This window comes from Coturnix japonica, chromosome 5 (assembly GCF_054131305.1).
Source record: "Coturnix japonica strain WE chromosome 5, WE-NBRP24, whole genome shotgun sequence".
NCBI lineage: Eukaryota > Metazoa > Chordata > Aves > Galliformes > Phasianidae > Coturnix > Coturnix japonica.
Window position 1 is genome coordinate 49,193,884 of NC_140667.1, and position 18,271 is coordinate 49,212,154.

At 39.7% G+C, this 18,271-nt stretch overlaps 1 protein-coding gene and 1 long non-coding RNA gene across 10 annotated transcripts in view; one reads left to right on the forward strand and one right to left on the reverse strand.

Moving 5' to 3' along the window:
- Positions 1 to 18,271, reverse strand: part of LOC146760803 (uncharacterized) — a 29,174-nt gene that overhangs the window by 9,402 nt on the left and 1,501 nt on the right. Inside the window, exons 1-3 of one of the 3 annotated variants that reach the window (XR_014946153.1) lie at positions 14,877 to 15,016; positions 10,006 to 10,094; positions 4,048 to 4,149 (exon numbers count right to left, since the gene is read on the reverse strand). This is a non-coding gene — a long non-coding RNA (uncharacterized LOC146760803). Of the gene's footprint in view, positions 1 to 4,047; positions 4,150 to 10,005; positions 10,095 to 14,876; positions 15,017 to 18,271 lie in introns of those variants that run through there. The other 2 variants (XR_014946154.1, XR_014946152.1) reach the window with 2 other exon arrangements.
- Positions 1,283 to 14,356, forward strand: LOC107315292 (inverted formin-2-like). Of its 7 annotated transcripts, none has more exons than XM_015865474.3 (13): positions 1,283 to 1,450; positions 1,736 to 2,243; positions 3,215 to 3,351; positions 3,813 to 3,874; positions 4,875 to 4,977; positions 5,131 to 5,216; positions 6,231 to 6,331; positions 7,606 to 7,676; positions 7,776 to 7,883; positions 8,470 to 8,540; positions 10,043 to 10,163; positions 10,838 to 11,002; positions 13,500 to 14,356. In XM_015865474.3, exons 1-13 carry the CDS (start codon positions 1,418 to 1,420, stop codon positions 13,620 to 13,622), a joined length of 1,689 nt encoding a protein of 562 aa, XP_015720960.2. In that variant the 5' UTR covers positions 1,283 to 1,417; the 3' UTR covers positions 13,623 to 14,356. The 7 variants fall into 7 exon arrangements, 4 of the variants coding, with proteins under 4 accessions (XP_015720960.2, XP_015720958.2, XP_085403903.1 ...); XM_015865472.3 differs by having other exon boundaries at positions 10,838 to 11,005; positions 13,500 to 13,772; XR_014946148.1 differs by lacking the exon at positions 13,500 to 14,356 and having other exon boundaries at positions 10,035 to 10,163; positions 10,838 to 11,003.

Sequence of the window (18,271 nt, forward strand, 5' to 3'; positions counted from 1 at the left end):
ATCTGCACAAGTTCAGCAGAAAGATAGTGAGGCCATAAGGGGAATATATTAAGTCGTTTACATAAATTAAAAGTAATCCTGCTTTGCTTTTGGGAAAGTGTTAGTGCTTATTGGGGCAAAAAAAAAATAATAATTATGGGTAGCAACTACAAATTATTTCAAGTTAATTCTCATTTTCTATTATACCTCTTTGGCTTAGCTATTTTATCAACCTCCCATTTCACACGTAAATCAAGGGTTATTTTCCAGTTAATATTTAATGCTTCTTAGTGTAAATAGTTTATCACCAAATTATGATTAAAAATTAAAAATGAAATATTTGTATCTTCCTTATGAACTGGATTCAGTGGTTCACAGTTTTACCAAAGCTGTCATTAGGACTGGACACTATCATCAGTACAAATTGCTAGGTTTTCAAGACAAACTATTTCAAATCATGGGAGATGCTTCAGAGTAGCGCTCTAGAATAGAGATGCCTCAATCGTAGGTTTTAATGCAGCTCCCTTAAAGAATTTTGTCTGTAAAAGTCATTACTTAGAATTGCTGGGCCAGGAAGAAAAATATTCATTCATAATTGTTAATCTAGTCCTTTGGGATTATAAACATGGTGTTTTCCCAATTGATCCTGTGCTAAACATAAAATTGGAAGTGTTTATCCAGCTGACTCTATCAGAATCATGGACACTGTTTTGTTAAAGACTTGCACAAGGACTGGGGTAACAGAGGACTCAGCTTCCTTCTACACGCTGTCTCTGACTGTGTTGCTTCTGTAACACTGATGGTTTGCTTGTCACTCCCTTATGAACATGAGGTGTTTCTACCAACACTGATAGATATTACCACAGAAATTAAGAGAGAAATCACAAGGCAACTACAGCTACTTAAGTGTAAGTATCCTAGGACGCTATTTAGGCATAAAGGACACAACTGTTAGCAAAAGAAAGAATAATTCAGTCAAGAAAATAAGACCATGAACCAGGAAGTATTCCTAGCAGGTCCAGTTCCATGTTTAAAAGCAGGCATTCACATAAGTAAAGACTTCTGTATAGACTTTTACAAGAAGCTTTGAGAGAAACTCTGTAACTTCAGGGTAAACATAAAAGTTGTCCTAGGTTAAAATGTGGTTAAAGGGTAAAACAAGACAGTAGTGTTTATTTCTACACTTACCAGTCATTTCCCTGAGAGGTCACAAGCCTCAAAGCAGCTCAGCCTGAGTTCTCCTCAGCTGCAGCTTGTTTAATTTATTAGGCTAATGTTTCTCTCAAAATCCCCACCCTTCTGCAGTCATTCTAAGCTGTGGTAATGTGGTCTCTTAGGAGTAAGTGACTGTGTCTCTGCTGTCTGAGAAGTCCCCTGTGTACAGCACAGCACCTGCAGGCGGAATTCATTTCCCTCTTTGAAAGAGAAACTCCATTGAATGGCCAAGCAACAGGGGCAAAAAAGCAATCAGGTAGGGATTTATACTGCTGATAGCACTTGCTCTTCCTATCTTTCTATGTCAGAACAAGAAAGCAGAAGGATCAAAAGATCCCAAAGTACTTTATGTTTGAATGTACTGTCTTGCTACTGACTAACAGAGCTGAAACAACTGTGAAATGCTGCTTGTGTTAAAAAAAATTGCTGTTTATCTTGATGGGAAGGTGACTGTTAATTCTCTGTCTTTCTGTAGGAATTTGCAATAACCAAGAGCTGTGGGGAACCTTGTTAATTATTATATTTCCTCCTTGTCTCTTAGGGCAGCAGTATGGAACTAAAGGACAGCGCGAAGAACCTGCTAACAAGCACACAGTGCCTGAATAACCACAAGTCACAACTCAGAAGATCTGTTGAGAAGGTGAACAAATGCATTCAGGTTGATGTGGACTTGGAAATGGAGAATCCCAGCGTAGACTTGATTCTTTCTCCAAAAATCAGCCTTTCCAAGAAGCCTCGACAATGTTCAGGGAACACATCGTCACCCAAGCAAGGTGTCTCCTCACCCTCCCAAGGGCAGCCTGCTATGCCAGCTCTGCTACCATTGCTTCCACCACCTCCATTCCTTCCTCCTAGGTGTAAAATTCCTCCCGCACCCCTCCTCGTGCCTGGCATAAATGCACCATCACTTCCACCCCACCGGCTGTGCAGTAACCCTGAGTGCAGCCATTTCACCTGTGGATACAGTGAGCAGCCCTGCCCTAAGAAGACACCGAAGCTAAGGATGAAGGTGTTTCACTGGCAGAAGCTCCCCTCTGACGTGGTGAGACGTACGTGCCTATCTGTAACCACCAGGCTGATGTTAATGTTGGGCCTTGGCTCAGTAAGTCAGGTTGTACAAGTGGTCCTACTGGTCAACCTCAGTCCTTCCCCCCCTCGGTTTCCTATTATGCTGCAGCTTTTAGAACTTATAATACATCTTGTGAGAGTTCTCCATTGTTGCCTATTGCAAAGAAAGGGGGAAATCAGAAAGGTAAAAACTTGCTGCTATGATAAAATACAGAAATGCATACGCTAAAAACAGCTTGGGCTCGAGGCTTCTTCCCTAGTTCATGATCCAAATTCAGGCTCAACTCTAATGTCTTCAGTTGCATTATTGCAATCTCTCCTGAAGAAAATGGAGGTGAGACCCTTTGTTCAAGATTCCAGCGCTGCAGATAAGTTTGTACTTTGAAGTGCTATGTGTTATTCAGGTGGCTTCTAATGATCCTGGCAATAACACAAGGTTTCAGAGTTTTTTTTTATTTTCTGTCCAGAGATATTAAATTTTATTTGTCTGGATGCAACATCCCCTGTTCGGCTCTCAAGGTTGTGAATTGTGTAGTCCATCAGTAGTAGTAAGGAGAATTTAGAGCAGGCCATTGAGTTGATCTGCTGCCTTCACTTTGGTGAATCACATGTGGAGATAGTCTTCCAGATTTAATTATCCTTCAAACATTTGGGAGGCTGTCTTTTGGTGAATGCCACTCTTCAATAATTAACAGTAGATCAGGACTGATGAGTGTCATAGAATGATCTAGGTTGGAAAAGACCTTCAAGATCACCAAATCCATCCATCCATGACCTCCAAAGTCCCATCACAGAACTACATCCCTCAGTGCCATGTCCACTCATTGCTTAAATACCTTCAGGGTCACATTTAGTTCACCTTTGGAAGTGTTTTATTTCTATGCTTATCACAGTGCCTTGGAAGCACTCCTTTCTCTCTGTTAGTCCATCTTGAATCCTTGATCTCTTCTAGAAAGCCGCTCCATGTGGGCTGTGGCACCAAGTGACAACAAGGAGCTTGTAGAACCTGACTATGCAAGCCTGGAGCTACTTTTCTGTGCCTCACCAACAAAACCAAAGCAGACAAGACTAACAAAGAAGTCAATAGAGGTACCTGGACTGTTCATTTATTTTGTACAGCTTGGCAAAAGTGAAAAGCTTATTCACCCTTTATTGTTGGCACTCTTCTATAATGAGATATACCAGAACATCCCAGCCTTTCTACTTTGCCTACAGCTGCCTTGAAACAGAAACAGGAGAGGTCCAGATCACATATGTTGCAGTAACTCTGAGTACATTGCTTACCTTTAGAATGGAAGAACTTGGGAATTACAGTACTAATTCTTAACAAATGCATTATTCTAGACAGATCCATTCCCTTCTCTATGCCTTTGCCTCTCTCAAATGTTACTGCATATACTTTTGTGATTTGTTAAATTGTTCAATTAATGATGAGTGATGATAATGTTATTGCTAGAGAATAGTTAACTCAGCCCAACAGACAAGAGAAGCTCTAAAGTTACTGTTAAAATTAAGGCAGATGACTGCATGTTTCTTTTATCTCTTGTCAGGTCACATTCATTAATCCAAGGAAGAGCCTCCTCCTGAATATATTTCTGAAGCAATTTAAGTGGTAAGGTTGGAGATAAGTGTATTTGTTTGACGTGTGTATGTATGTTTCTGATATTCCTGTTAAATTTATTTCAGTTAATATTTTATAAACACCATCTTTTCTTAGCAAGAAGTTAGGATCCCTGACTGGACATTAAAAATTAAGTAACTTGGAAAGAGACATCTTGAGAAGCTCAGGTCCAAAAATCATTCGTAATTTTTATTTAATTTTTCTATTAATAGAAAAGAGTTTCTATAATAAAGCAAACGGAAATCTGGTGAGTCACAGGCTTCACACTGGAATGAAAAGAAGCAGAAGAAAGGAATCTGTGTTAGTTTCTAGCAAAATAGATTTTCAGATGGCCTGAGATACTGCAGGATGAAGGCAATGGATGCTTGCCTTTTTGTGCAACAGCCCATGTTAGAAGGCCTTCAAAAATAAATTCAGCCTTTATGTTAAGAATAAACCACAGCTGGTCTGAGGGATTTTTTTCAAATTCTTTTTCCATTACAAATCCTTCTTCCCAGTGGGGAAGAACTGTGAATAACCTAACCCAGTTGCTATTTCTTTTTTCTGCATGATTCCCTGGATAGTTGTGAAGCTCTCCTGAGGGCAGTTAGTGGCTGTGGGTTCAGCAAGCTGAGCCCTATCGTGACAGATGGGGCTGCCCTACAGCCAAAAGCTGAGCTCTCCTGAGCCCTGAGCAAAGTAGTCTGGACTCATTTGAAAGACATGTTGTCTGCCAAAGTTACAGGCAAAGATTTGGAGTAAGGATCTCTGAGATATTCATAACTATCTTTCAGCAGGAGGAGAGATATCAGTTTTTAGCCTTGGCTTTGCTGGAAGCAGTGAAGGATTCAAGAGTAAATCTCTTCTCAGTGATATTGGATGCAGTAAGAGGAGAGCCCTCTGGGTTTGCTGCTTGAAGAAGAAGAAAGTTCAGAGAGCACATCTAAATGGTTAGAAAATTTCCTTCAGGCTTCGATGTCTCTTCTGCTCACAGCATCTCTCTTTCCCACAGCTCCAATGAAGAGATTGTTGGCATGATTCAGAAAGGGGACAGATCCAGGTTTGATGCTGGGATACTGAAACAGCTACTTAAACTGCTGCCTGAAAGCCATGAGGTATCTACTAAGTCTGCTATCATGACAGAGCTGGGTGTGCTTGATACTTAGCTTGAAATATTTTCACTGGTAGAACAAGAAGTTGTGGCTTTTGTTTTTGCATTAGGCACCAGAAATAACTCTGTGTTTTTTTGCTGTTTCATTCGTTGTTAGATAAACAAACTGAAATCTTGCAAAGAAGAAAGGTCAGAACTCGCAAACGCAGACCAGTTTTATCTCCATCTCTTGGAAGTTCCTAGGTAAGCAAAATTGTCTTTGTTTTCAGTACTTGAGTTTGACTTTTAAGAATCAACACCTCTCTTTCCTGTACTAGAGGAATGTTTCTAACAGTCAGTCCTCACAATAAATCACCTGACTGCCAACTCAACAGCTAGCTGTAGAAACTTTTCCTTCCCAAAGGCCAAACATTAGGCAAACTAGTGTTAAATTAACCTTGGTATTAATAAGCTACTGAGAAAACTCCTGACTGTTGTGCTATTAATGCCTGCAAACAAAGCTGCAAACGGAACACAGCCACCAGGCTCTTACTCACTCCATCTCTGTTCCAGAAACTCCAGTATACAAAAGGGATCCCACAAACCCAGGGGTGAATCACAGCATTGCTTGTGCTTTAACCACCTCCCAGAATTCCCTGATTTTAACGAAGACAGATGAGATGCATACAGAGAAATCTTTGTGCTCCTCTTAAAAACAGTGTGATTTGTTGTAAATCATAGGAATAGCCTCCATAAATATGAGAAGCTGCCTGTCCCATAGCCTGAGATGTCTTTTTTGAAAACGTAGTGGTTAAAATGTGGCTTTTATTTTTTTCCAAAGTTACAGCTAGCTTTAAAATTACTTTAGAGAATGTCTTTATGGCTTTTCCACAACATTAATCCATGGCTAGGCATAAATATCATTAAAGGGCATCACTGAAATAGCATCGGAATTTCTATTTTGGAATTAAAAAGGATGAGCAAAAATCCTAGCTAGTGTTGCCCAGGAATCATCAGAACTTATTGCCTTGTTATGCAAGGAAATGACTGCCAGATTCAGCACAACGCTGCTTTCTGAAAGAGGCATCTTTTGGAAATGCCTCAGTGTTTGGTTTATTTATAATGCAGTTCAGTGAGAAGTATGTTGTGTCAGAGCATTAAAGTGAACATAACAATGATGGTACTGCACTTTGCCTAAAATGGGTTTATTCTCTGCTCAATTCGATTCATTAGGTGCATAGCTTTTAACTTTTTTCTCCCCCTGCTGATCTCTTTTAGCTACCAGTTGCGAATTGAATGTATGCTGATTTGTGAGGAAACACAAATTCTTCTGCAGTGTCTGTGGCCAAAAGCACAAGCCATCAGGACAGCTTGTGAAAGTAAGTGTATCAGAGATGTGTCTATGGTAGTGCTCAGTCATGGGAAGCTTCTCTTCTATTTCTAATATTAATGCTATTAGAAATGGCTCCAATGATTCTATAGGCTATGATCTAATCAAATTTAACCTTTTAATTGCAGAAAATGTTGTGAACAATCAAAACAGTTCAACAGATTCTTCCCCTTAGAATTCACTCAGTAGAATGGCAATTTGTGCTGCTCTGCTCTAAGTGGAGCTTCTGTCAACATGAATAAAACACATTGCCTCTTCTCCATCAGTGACCCCAGTAGAGAAGAAGGAAATTTCCTATGCTTTAGTGCCAGATTTTGTTTGAACAGAGGTTGAATTTTTGTGCACAGCAATGATTTTTGTCCCACTTTTCTTTCCATCCATTCTGGTTGCATGCTGGTTGATGCACCCCAGCCAGTACTGGCTTCCAAAACAGTTGTCCCTGGTGATGTTCATCAGCATTTCAGAAACTCCCTTCATGCAAAATTAGCCTTGGTTTTTGTTTTAACACAGTTATGCCTTAAAGTAACTCTTAGATCTTGCCTGAAGCCAAGGGCATTGGACTTGGATGATCCCAAGTGGTTCCTTCCAACCTCAACCAATCTGTGATCCAGTTAACTGACCTCCAGTTCAACCACAACTCTCTAGTTAATGTTTGTATAGAAAAGTTGACTGTACTTGCCTGTTTAAAGCCAATGTTATGAGTGCTCTTTACTGCATAGCAACCTGCAGCTCCCTGTAGTCTCGCTCTGTCCCTGTGTGCTGTGAGAGATCAACATTTCTGTTCCAGTTCTGCCAAGAACTTAATTCTAACCCCAATTTCTGCTGCTTAGATGCACAGCTTCTAGTTATTGCTCTCACCAAGGATGGCATTGAGGCAAAAAAAAAAAAAATAAATAAAATAAAAAAAGTGCAATGCTTTTCTTAACCTAGAATAAATGTACTGAAAATGCAGGCTGTCAACTTTTGCCAATTTAAGCACTGTCTCATTTAGTGAGTCTCCCTTACAAGCAGCCACAGTGATCACACATCCACACTTGATGGAAAAACTGGTTTCCCTTATACTTGTAGGGAAGAGACCAAAATGAAACTTTATTCATTCCACTTCTATTAAGTCCAGTTATTTCTGTACCGGTTGATTTCCAAATTCATAATAGTGGCTTTATACAATCTTGGATGAGACTTTTGTTAACCCACTGTCAGATTTAAGGAAAGCTTCAGACAGCTCCATTTAATTTACTGAGAATGTGCTTTTTTATTCCTCAGCACTTCTTACCAGTCACCGACTGCCAGTTTTCTGTCAGTTGATTCTTAAAGTTGGAAACTTTCTAAACTATGTAAGTAGGCTGATTTTATTTTATTTTAATTAATTGCTCTATTTCCAAATATAGCCTAAAATACAAACACAAGGAACTTTTTTTTTCTGTATCTTGTAGGGGCATCACACTGGAGATGCTGGAGGTTTTAAAATCAGCGCCTTGCTCAAGCTAACAGAAACAAAAGCAAACCAAAGCCGCATTACTCTGCTCCACCACATTTTGGAGGTACCACAAAACTGTGAAATGATTTCTGTATTTGTTACTCTCTACTGTTAATTCCCCAGAAACTAAGGGGCTGTAATTTCAGCAGTACTCTGAAGGGTGAGCCTCTGTATCTGAAATACAATGAAAACTTTGCCACCGCTACCTGGGCAAATAAAAAAGATAAAACCCATTAACATTCAGAAAACCTAGGGTTAGCTATCTTCCTCCGGTTTACTTAACATGTCTGCTTTGTGTTTTCTCTCTCTTCTGCAACTGCTCTCTCATGGGGACATGCCTTCCAAATGCATCTGTCAGATGAGGTTAATTTTAGTGTTATGAAGACAAAATCTCAGGTCAGCTCGCATGCTGTAGCAGCACATGGGATGTAAGCCTGAGCAGTTAAGAGCCCTTTTTTTTCCCGTCTTCTTTCCTCCCTACGGCTGCCAACTGTGACAGAAAGAAATGAACAAGGCTAAACTTACCCCAGCACTTATAAGGAGGAAAACTGAAGCATTCATTATTCAATCCAGATATTGTCCAGCTTGAAAGACTTTCCTGCTCTTTGACAAACTGTGGAAGGTAATGATTTTTTTTACTTCAATTTTAGGAGGTTGAAAAAAACCACAAAGACCTGCTGCAGCTTCCCAGAGATCTTGACTTTGTTTCCAAGGCAGCAGGGTAGGACATTATTTGTTTTTGTCATGTATGAATTGCCTCTTTTAAGCTAACAACAAGCTGAGTCATTTTATGGTGGTGTAATAAGGTCACAGGACTTCTCTGGTGTGTGAGAGCGTTTCCCTTCTAAAATCAAACAGTTCTGAGATTTGTAAATCCATCTGGTTACAACTTTTTATGTAGTGCTTAGTGTGATTCTTCTTTTGGATGCTCCACCACTGCCTTAGGAATAAAACTAAGAAAAGAGTGAACTTGATTTCAAGGATAATATTCCTTGAAGAATATTATCTTGTAGCCATAAGAACTACACTTGCAGAGCTGGAGTGAAAACAAAATGGGGCAGTTTACTAGCAAGCAGGGACCTCAGGAGCCCCTGAGTGTAATATCAGCACTTACCTCCAGTAAAAGTGGGTGAAAAGAAAAAAGCCTGTATTTTTTGCACCTAATACCAGCTCAATTTGTTAGCTCAAAAGAATCACATGAGGAACATGCTGAATTGCACTAATCAAAACACAGATGTATAGCAGCAGGATTAACAGTTCTAATCGCGTTATGAATTCATAGGAACCTCAAAGTGTTTTAATCTTCCTTGTAACTAGAAGTAAAGTATAACTTGTAAATCTGGGGTGAACTGACATTAAGTCACTGCTAAATAATAAGTTAAAAGTATTTTGATTTGATAATGCAGGAAGTGCTAATACAGGAAGTATCAGGGGGTTTGCTTGTTATCTGTGCAGAATTTGTGTTGGATGTTGTTTTGAAGCACAAATTTCTTTTTTCTTTGTGCAATAATAGAGATACTTTTGTTATCAGAATCCAAACCTTAATGATGCAATAAATGTGCTCTTTTTTGTAAAGTAATTGCTCTTAAATTTAGCCAAACCCACGAACTTATAAATTGTTTTATTAATCAACCTTGGGAGAAGGTGTTTACAGTGCAAATCCTGCACAGGGCTCTTCTATTGCTGTTCATATCTGAATGCACCTTGTTACATAACATCAGGTTTTGGTGAATCAGTGATATTCTTTTAGCAAATTTGGATATCTGAAGTATAGAACATGTTTGCACTGAAATATGTTTGGTCCTTCACGTGAGATAAACAAACTTTGAGGAGTGATACCACTTCAGACTATAAATAGATGATGGAGAAAAACAGCAAGGAAGGAAAAGAACCATTTAAGTATTGACAGTACTGGCACAAAAGATGAGTGTGTGTTGCCTATGAATAAAAATAGACTGGAAATTTTGGAGGCTTTTGAACACCATAACAGAGAGGTTCTTCCATGTGCTGCCCCAGGAGATGGTGTGGGTAGAAGCACAGCTGCCTTCTCAGATTTGAGCAGCAGAGAAAAGGGTTTACATGGAGGAAAAGTACCTGCTTAAGCAGGGTTTGACTAGACAGCTAATCCTACATTCTTCTGCAGAGGTGTTTTTATTATCATTTTTTAATGAAAACAAAAGACTCACCCCTTTATTTTCATTGTCCCTTTTGTGAGCCTTTCAGGTTCCACTTTGATACTATGCGGGCTGAAGCAGGTGACAATCTGAAGAAACTGCTGGAAATAGAAAAGCGTTTATTTTTGTCAACAGAGGATTTAAAAATACAGCACGCAAAATTTGTTCAAGTAGGTAAAGGGGGCACAGTGTTCTTTGCATCCTGCTTCCCAATTGCTTTAAATCTCTTCTCAAAGGCTCCAAAATTCAGCTTGCATTGGACACAGGGGTCAGTGGGCAGGGGTCCTAACAACCTCCCTCTGCACTGGGGTGGAGGAAGAGTCCTGTTTATTCTCCCATTCTGCAATGTGATACTGTGATAGGGAAACAGCTGAGGAGCAGTTAGCTATGTGTGTGGGCAAGAGAAAGGAAGATGCTAAAAATGAAATGTGTGATCCAACTATAAATATATATAGGACAGTAACATGTTTTGTCTCACTGCTCTTAGGGGAAAAAAAAGTGAGTGAACAGATTTACAGTATGTTTTTATGTGTTTATTTCCAGACGTCCTAGCTTTGAAACTTCTCAAAACAGGCCTATGTAACTAAAACTAAAAGGTGGTAAATCCTGGTTCTTTGTATCCCTAGATAAGTACCAGTTTGTGCCAAATTTCTGCCTGGTTACATGATAAAAGGGGCAGCATACAATGAGCTGCTCTGGTCCAAATGAAACTGGGGGAAATGCACATGCTCTGCATTAACTGGGTAGGGACTAGACGGTCTTTTCCAATGATTCTACAAATCTGGGCAGCTCAGAATGTATTTCTTCATAATATGCATAACTTGTGTTGCAAACTGTGTCTCAGAGCAGTGTCAGCGCTTCAAAGGACCTGCAAGAGGAGTTGGCCAACATCGAAAAGAAGAAAGAAGAACTAGCTGACTATCTTTGTGAAGACCGAAAACAAATGTCCTTGGAAGATGTATTTAACACAATGAAAACCTTCAGGGAGCTCTTCCTCAAGGCCTTGCAGGTGGTTTGCATTTGTGACTGTTTAGAAATAGATGGAGAACCTTCATAGGTAGTAACTAGATAATATGTTTACATGTTGGTAGTTTACTGCATTAGCTTAAACCTACAAGCTATATATCCACTACAAAGCTGCAAATTCCTTAGGGGACTGTTTTGCACTTCATTGGCTCATAGGGTCTTGTTCCTTGCATTAAGGGGTAAGAAAACAGCAGATTTACCATAAAGGTTTGCGTACCATACTCATTATGCAATATCTGAATTAATGCACTTCCTCTAAGGATTTATTAATGCCAGGTGACAGTGGCTTCATATACGTGTTTTACTGACTTCAGCAGAGCCCAGAGATGGATTTACCTTCAACAAGTCTGTTCTGGGCAAAGGAAGGGCAAGAGAGTGAGAGGTGCTTCAGGGCAAATCAGAGCTTCTGGTTAAAGTGAAAGAGCTTCTGAGTAGTGTCTGCAGGTAAAGGATGGAGAACGTATCCTTCGTGTTTCTACAACCTGCTCCTCCTATGAGACACTGGGCTTCAGTTTTGAAAGCAGTGCTGCCACCAGGCTCAGGAGCAGTGTGATAGTGTCCCAGACAGTCTGGAAATTTTTTATTATTATTTTCAAACAATGTGCTACTTCTTTCCCTGAGAGCTCTTTGTTATCAGTCAGATAACAAAAACAGAGCAACACAAAAGAAATTGATAATATGAATCTATTTGCTTCATCTCCATCTACTTAAAGGGGAGAGGAGGTAGGAGAAGTCTTTCAAACACCACAGTTGGCACAATGGAAAGGAGCAGGTCTTCAGGCAGGGCTGAATGTTCCCCTGCTACTCAAAAGATAAAAGGAGCAGATGGCAGGAAGAAGGAGATAGAATTAAAATAGTCTCCCTGCTCAAAGATAAAACCCAGAATTGAAGGTACACTGAGAAGCGAGTTGTAAAATTGTGGGGAGAATGAATCAGTTTGATTATGGAGGCCTGGGAAAAACATATTATTTCTCTTAGCACTTGCAGCTGTTCAAAGAAAGAAGCTGTTTAATTTCAGGAAAAGGTGAAGAAAAGTTAAACTAAACCTGCTCTAGGAAGTCCTCAAGTCATTACAAAGATCATACTGACAGCTCTGTGCAGGGATAGGTTCTGAGTGCTCCCAGATAACCGAGCCAAAACAGCTGCTCCTCAGTAGGGTGTTGGAACAGGATGTGCTTTAGATAGTGTGAGGATATAGAGTTGTCAATGGAGCATCTTCAAATTCAAAGATCAAATATGTATCTGACATCTCGTAAAGTGTAAATCCAAAGGGACGCCCTTTTTATTTAATCTCATCCACACAGCTATCTTCAGTAATCCAGGAGATGGAGAAAGAATTGTGGATGTTCATTCCTCTGCCTTAGTGGACTTCCTTGTGTTGAAGTAACACTGGCAACAGATTGCTTGTCAGATTTCTATGGCTTTCTTTTTAATTTCTCTGTACGACTCAGTCAGGCTTCCTCAATCCATAATTTTTATTTCCTAAAGTGTTTTGGTTTGTGTTCAGTACAGTGTGTGCTGTTCAAGTAGTTAGACAATGTATCTATCCCTGAACTGGTCTCCTTTATTTCTTGTGGCATGTTACATGCAGACGTTCTCCCAGGGCCCATAGGTCTCCAAGTCTCTCAGCTGCCATATCTCTAAGACATTATGCTAAGACACAGCAGGAATTTATCAGGCAGGCACAGAGGAGGCGGCACACAAGAATGAAAGGCTTTTACCCTCACCCTAAAGCTTCATCAACTGCATCATTCTTTCAGAAGCACTTTCTCCTCAAGACAAATGTATCTGTCTATTTCTTTGCCAAGGAAATGCTGCTTTTTTTTCCCCTCCTTTTCTAGGCATCCAGAGAAGGTCCCCATAACCTTGTTTTTCCTATATTAATTATAACATGTTGGATCCAAAAGTTCTATGAAAACCATAGTCCAAACTGTCTGCAAAATCCCCAAAGATTTATACCGTCCTGACAGTTGGATGTCTCTCAGTACCAGCCATAAGGTTGGATTCTGCTGCTGCTGAATACCACTGCATAAATATAGTGGGTAAATTTAAAGGGTGCCCAAAGCAAAACTGTGAATTACTGTTTAACACGGTTGGAATTTCTGGTAGAAGTTTCTGAGTACAAACAGTATAAAACCAAGGTTGCTATGGGATAAATATCTAGAATGCTAATTAAATTAAACAAATGTTGAGTCTTGTGGACAAAAAGACTCATGAAGAAGAATGCATTTCAGTCTGTAGATGAATTGTTGCAGTTAAAGCTAAGAACATTTGCTGGTAACATAAGGTGGAGAAGGCATTGACCAAGAAGCTCAGTTGTGTTAATTACCCTCAAAATTCAGCAGCTGAGCAATGTCATAGTAAGTGTGTACAGTGCATACTTAGCATAGCTTTTAATTGCAAACGTTGTATACTAGCTGGCTTTTCCTCTTGTAACCCTTCATATTTAATGTTCTGTTTGTCATTCTATCTGAATGCAGGAAAACCAAGAAAGGAAGGAGCAAGCTGCAAAGTCTGAGAAAAGAAAGAAAGAACTTAAAGTTGAAGACACAAAGAGGCTAAAGGCGGAACATGGAAAGAGCAGTGTATTTAGGAAAAAATGATTCATTTTTTATTAGCCAGACTTTTATTATTTAGGAGCATGTTATGTGTTTAGCTGTGGGTGGCCTAACAGAGTAAGAGTGATATAGTCACTGCTGATGCTGTTGTTAAACAGAAAGCTTAGTAAAACATCAATTTTCAAGGGCTCATGAATGATCAGAAGAAATCATGACAGAAACACTAGAGAACATATCACTCCCAATGAGCAAGTTGCTCCCATTTTTCTTAAAGTTGGGTAAAATACTGGTATTGCTCTGAACAGCTGTTTGAAGGCTTTTAGGGAACACAAGGTAGCACAGACTTGAACTTCAAGCTACTACCTTGTTACTGAGCTAAACAAGCTGTGTCGTGTATTACTGTTACCTCAACCTTCTCTTTTTTCTGACTGAAGTTCTGATTCCTTTGAGTGGTTATGTCTGTACTTTAATAATATGGCTTGCTGAAAAATAGCAGTCTGATGTAAATCCAGAAAAGCTTTTGCTGAGCCAGGTATGAGGTGTTTCTAGTGTAAATATTAACAATATTAATGCTTCTTCCTGTTGTTGGCCTTCTTTTAGTTCCTCCATCAAAACTACTCATCTTTAGAAATGCATTTTAAAAATACATATAAATATATTGAAAACTGACCAAAAGAATGTTTCCCATATTGTCTTGACAAGCTGTACTGCATTTTATCTGCTTTGCATACCTAATGTAAAGCTGCAGATTCAAACAATAAACCTTTTCTGATGTAACTACAGACAAGTAACTTAGTATGTGGTAAAACAGTATTAGAAAGTAACATCAAAAAGTAAGAGTTAAAGGTATATGTCCACCCTATGAAGAGCAAGAGCCCCGGACAAGAATACATATTTTCACTGCACAGTTTAGATGGAAGTGGCATAGTTCTCAGTGTCTTGTGAAAAGTAGATTTCTTTGGATATAATTCTATACAGTACTTTAGAAAAATGTGCTGAGTACAGGGGATGATGAGAATCGGGCATTTTTTGCAATCTTGTTTTATCTGCATCAGGATTGGATACAGCAGAGGACTGGAGATCAGACTCTTTAGCCTATGTGTAATTGTATTTTATTTAAATCACATACTTAACAAATGAGACAACTATTTTTCTGAAGGAGGGACTGAAAAGAGATTAAATTTAGCGAAATAAAAGGCTTGGTACCATGTGAAATAACATGCACCTTTAAGTTATGTCCCTTGGAACCCTGTGCATAAATCGTTGAGGCCCCAATCCCACGCTCTCCTAATCTCTGACCTTAACTCCAGTCACATGCTCCGTTAGTGTCAATGTCTGGTTTATCCAGTTGTCTGAGGATCGTTTCTCTGCAGTTGACAGACATGCCAGGGGAAGCACACAGGAGCAAGGTCTCAGTGCAGGCCGTAATCTCTCTCTCTCTAGTTCAAAAAGAAGATAGGAAAGCAGAAGTAAATGTCACTGATGTATTATTAATAGGTTACAAGCAAAGGCTCGCAGCTGCTCAAAAGAGCCAGAAACCAGTCTGAATTGTTAGCAAAATTCCAGTGTATGGCACAACTGAGAGAACAGATCTCAGAACTACTTGACTGCACATATTAAAAACAGCTTTACTTTCTACAGCTTCTGTTGCAGAAGCCTCTGTCATTGGACACTTAAGTTCTTCAGAATTAGAACAGATACATGCAAGTACTGTTACTCTATATTATTTCCTCATAAAGCACTGGGCTTTTTAATTAACTGAGGAGAAAAAACAGCTGCTTCTAAGGCAAGTTTGGGGATGTGGCTATTGACGAGAACAAGAAACACAGTGGAAGCCCTTGGGGCCAAAACATGAAAACATGCAGAGAAGGTTATGTTAAATATCTGGTGAGAACTTATGTATGTAACTCTGACACTGTAATCACAGCAGAGAGGGAAATGTTATTAAAAGACAAAAAACAAGTAAGTTTTCATGAATGGTAGTGGAGTTTTACAACGTAATTATCACCTTTACATTTAGAAATCAGCTGCAGATGCAGACCCTGAGCCCAATTTCTTATGTTCTTATGTGCAGGGCTAAATATAAGAGCTTTTCTCTGGCAAACCTCTTATTGTCTTTACTTACACAGGACTTAATCATTTGGCTGTAACTATCCAATATATGATCAAAAGCCATCACGGTTAATTGGTCTTGCAATAGTAAAAGCATCCGCTCTTAGGAGTAGTTTTTGAGTGGGCAAAAGACTTCAGAAAGGACCCACAGCACTGAGACTGAGCACGTTACTAAAGTTAGTTAAACTCAAAGGGGTTCACATTGAAACATTTTTGCCAAATCTGTTCTTAAAACTGCCCAAGGACAAAGGGACTCCACAGTCCGGACAAAGTGATGCTGTGTAAACTGTGAGCCAGCTCTAGTGTTAGCAATATTGGAGCAAAGCCGGCCTTTTTTCACAGCTTCGAGCTTATTATAACCTTCTGTGCATTAAAATCTGTGCATGTTTATCAGATCAAACAGGATAATAAACAAGACAAGCCTTTTTCATCCTGTCCAGCACAGAGCATACACTTTGCTGCTCCTTTTCTATCTGCAACAACCTTTTACATATTTGGTAGCTGTTATCGCAGCACCTCTGGTCTTTTTTTCCTAGACTAAACAACCCCAGCCCTTAAGATTTTCATCCTAGAGCTTGTTTTCCAATGCTGTGTAATGTACTTGTGAATCTCTTCTCGATTTTCTTCATCTCAGCCTCCAGCTGAATGGTTCAGCAGGGCAAAGGACATCTTCCTCTATTTTATAGGCTGTTCTTCCATCTCGGTGTGATGTTTGCCTCCTTTTGCAAACACACAATATTTTGACTCCTATGCAGAGAAGCATCTTGGTCTCCAGTGTGATCTTATGGAATCCCAGAATTATAAGGGTTGGAAGGGATCTCTGAGTTCAACCTCTGCTAAAGCAGGTTTCCTACAATAGGGTGCACAGGTAGGTTTCCAGATGGGTCTTGTGCATCTCCAGAGGGGGAGACTCCATAATCTTTCTGGGCAGCCTGTTTCAGTGCTTCATCAAGCTGACAGTGAAGAATTCTTTCTTGTTTTATTATGGAACTTCCAGTGTTCTGGTGTCTGCCCATCGCCCCTTGTTCTCTTGCTGCAATCTCACAGCTTCCAGCTTTGTACCAGCTGCAGATTCAATGAGGGCACTCTCTATTGCACACTCTAAGTCTTCCATGAAAAGACAGAAGAAAATCTGAACCACGTGTAAAGCCTTTGCTCTTTGATCTGCACTTGAATTAGATAAATTATTCACTACTCTCAAAGTATGCTTCCTCACGTGCTTTTGCACCATCACGCTACTTTTATCAGGGCGAGAAAACAAGTGTCTGGTAAAAACAGTCTGATATTGATTAATTTACTCTGCAGTAAATATTAAGTGCATTGTTTTAATCGTGGGCACATTCAGGTAGCGTTAGTTACTGTGAAGTTAAAAGCATTATGTTTTTTATCTGAGTAGGCAGAACTTTGGAAGATTTTCTTATGAAATCCCTGTGTGAAGTGTTGTCAGGTGGGTTGGCCCTAATGGATGAGACAGCTCCTCTGAAATCCTGAGACTGATTCCTGAGCTAATGGTTCACTACCTTCTTCATTAAGACCCAGCACCAGTCACCGACTGCTTCATACTTCTATGCAACGATGGCAATATTAAATGACATAATAATAAATATAACTGGGATCCTCTCTGACTCTGTAGTGTAGCTCTGTACAGGTTCTCATGCAGAGGAACGGCACCAGCAATATGTATTTCTTGCAGCAAATGGGTATTTTTGTATTCTAGATGTGTGGAGCTGACTAGCAAGCCATCAGTTTCCAAGAGAATAAGAGTATGTGACAAACGACTGACAGCACTGCTGTGGTTTTGCTGTCCTCGGTGCTCACGTTTACAATCATACAAACAAGAATGAATGTAATGTCTGTCTAATCTGACAAATAATTATTCCTCGGTGAGCTGACACTCAAAAGAAAAGAAAAGAAACGACTGGAGGGGAATGAAACTGGGATAAAGCATAAAAAGGATATCGCGCAGGCAATACTTCTTTTGTTATCTATTGAGACAGAACAAATGCAGGTAGTCATATACTTCACTAAGCTACTCAATGATGAAGAGGGTTATGGCATTAAGAAAAGAGAAGCTTAAGTCAGTAAGAAGAATTCCTGTTGCACTGCAGGAACAGACCAACTGTGAAACGTCAAGTAGCTTTACCTTGCACGTGAAGTGCAAATAGCAGAATGAGGTAGCAGTATTTCAGTGCGGAGAAGGGTGGGAGAGGAGCCAACTTTCATCATGTCTATGAAACCTGACATGTCCAGGAATGAGGGAAATTAGACCCAAATGTCATGGGATAGCTCTCAATCTCTTCCGTATTTACCACCTTCAGTGATCAATGCCAAGTGCTCAGCTGGACCATCCAGTGTCGCATCTTTCCCTCTTCCTTTTCCTTGAGAAAATACTGCAAAAGCCAGAAATGAAGCAGAGCAGAAGCTTGCTCTGTTCGCCACTTTCCTCACAAAGTGCTGGAGGCTGCAATATATTCTCTCCCTTTCTATACATAAATTCACACACGCACATTTAGGCCGTATATACACACCCACAGAGCACACATAGGAATGTTTGAAATGGGTTACACGTATATTTTCAGCAT

What these genes read in the sequence shown, in the direction of transcription:
- LOC107315292 (XM_015865472.3), top strand. Translation starts at nt 1,418, where the DNA reads ATGGCCAAGCAACAGGGGCAAAAAAGCAATCAG. An exon ending in TTTCTGAAGCAATTTAAGTG is followed by an intron (nt 3,875 to 4,874) that starts GTAAGGTTGGAG and finishes TCTTTCCCACAG; the next exon opens with CTCCAATGAAGAGATTGTTG. An exon ending in TTGGAAACTTTCTAAACTAT is followed by an intron (nt 7,677 to 7,775) that starts GTAAGTAGGCTG and finishes TGTATCTTGTAG; the next exon opens with GGGCATCACACTGGAGATGC.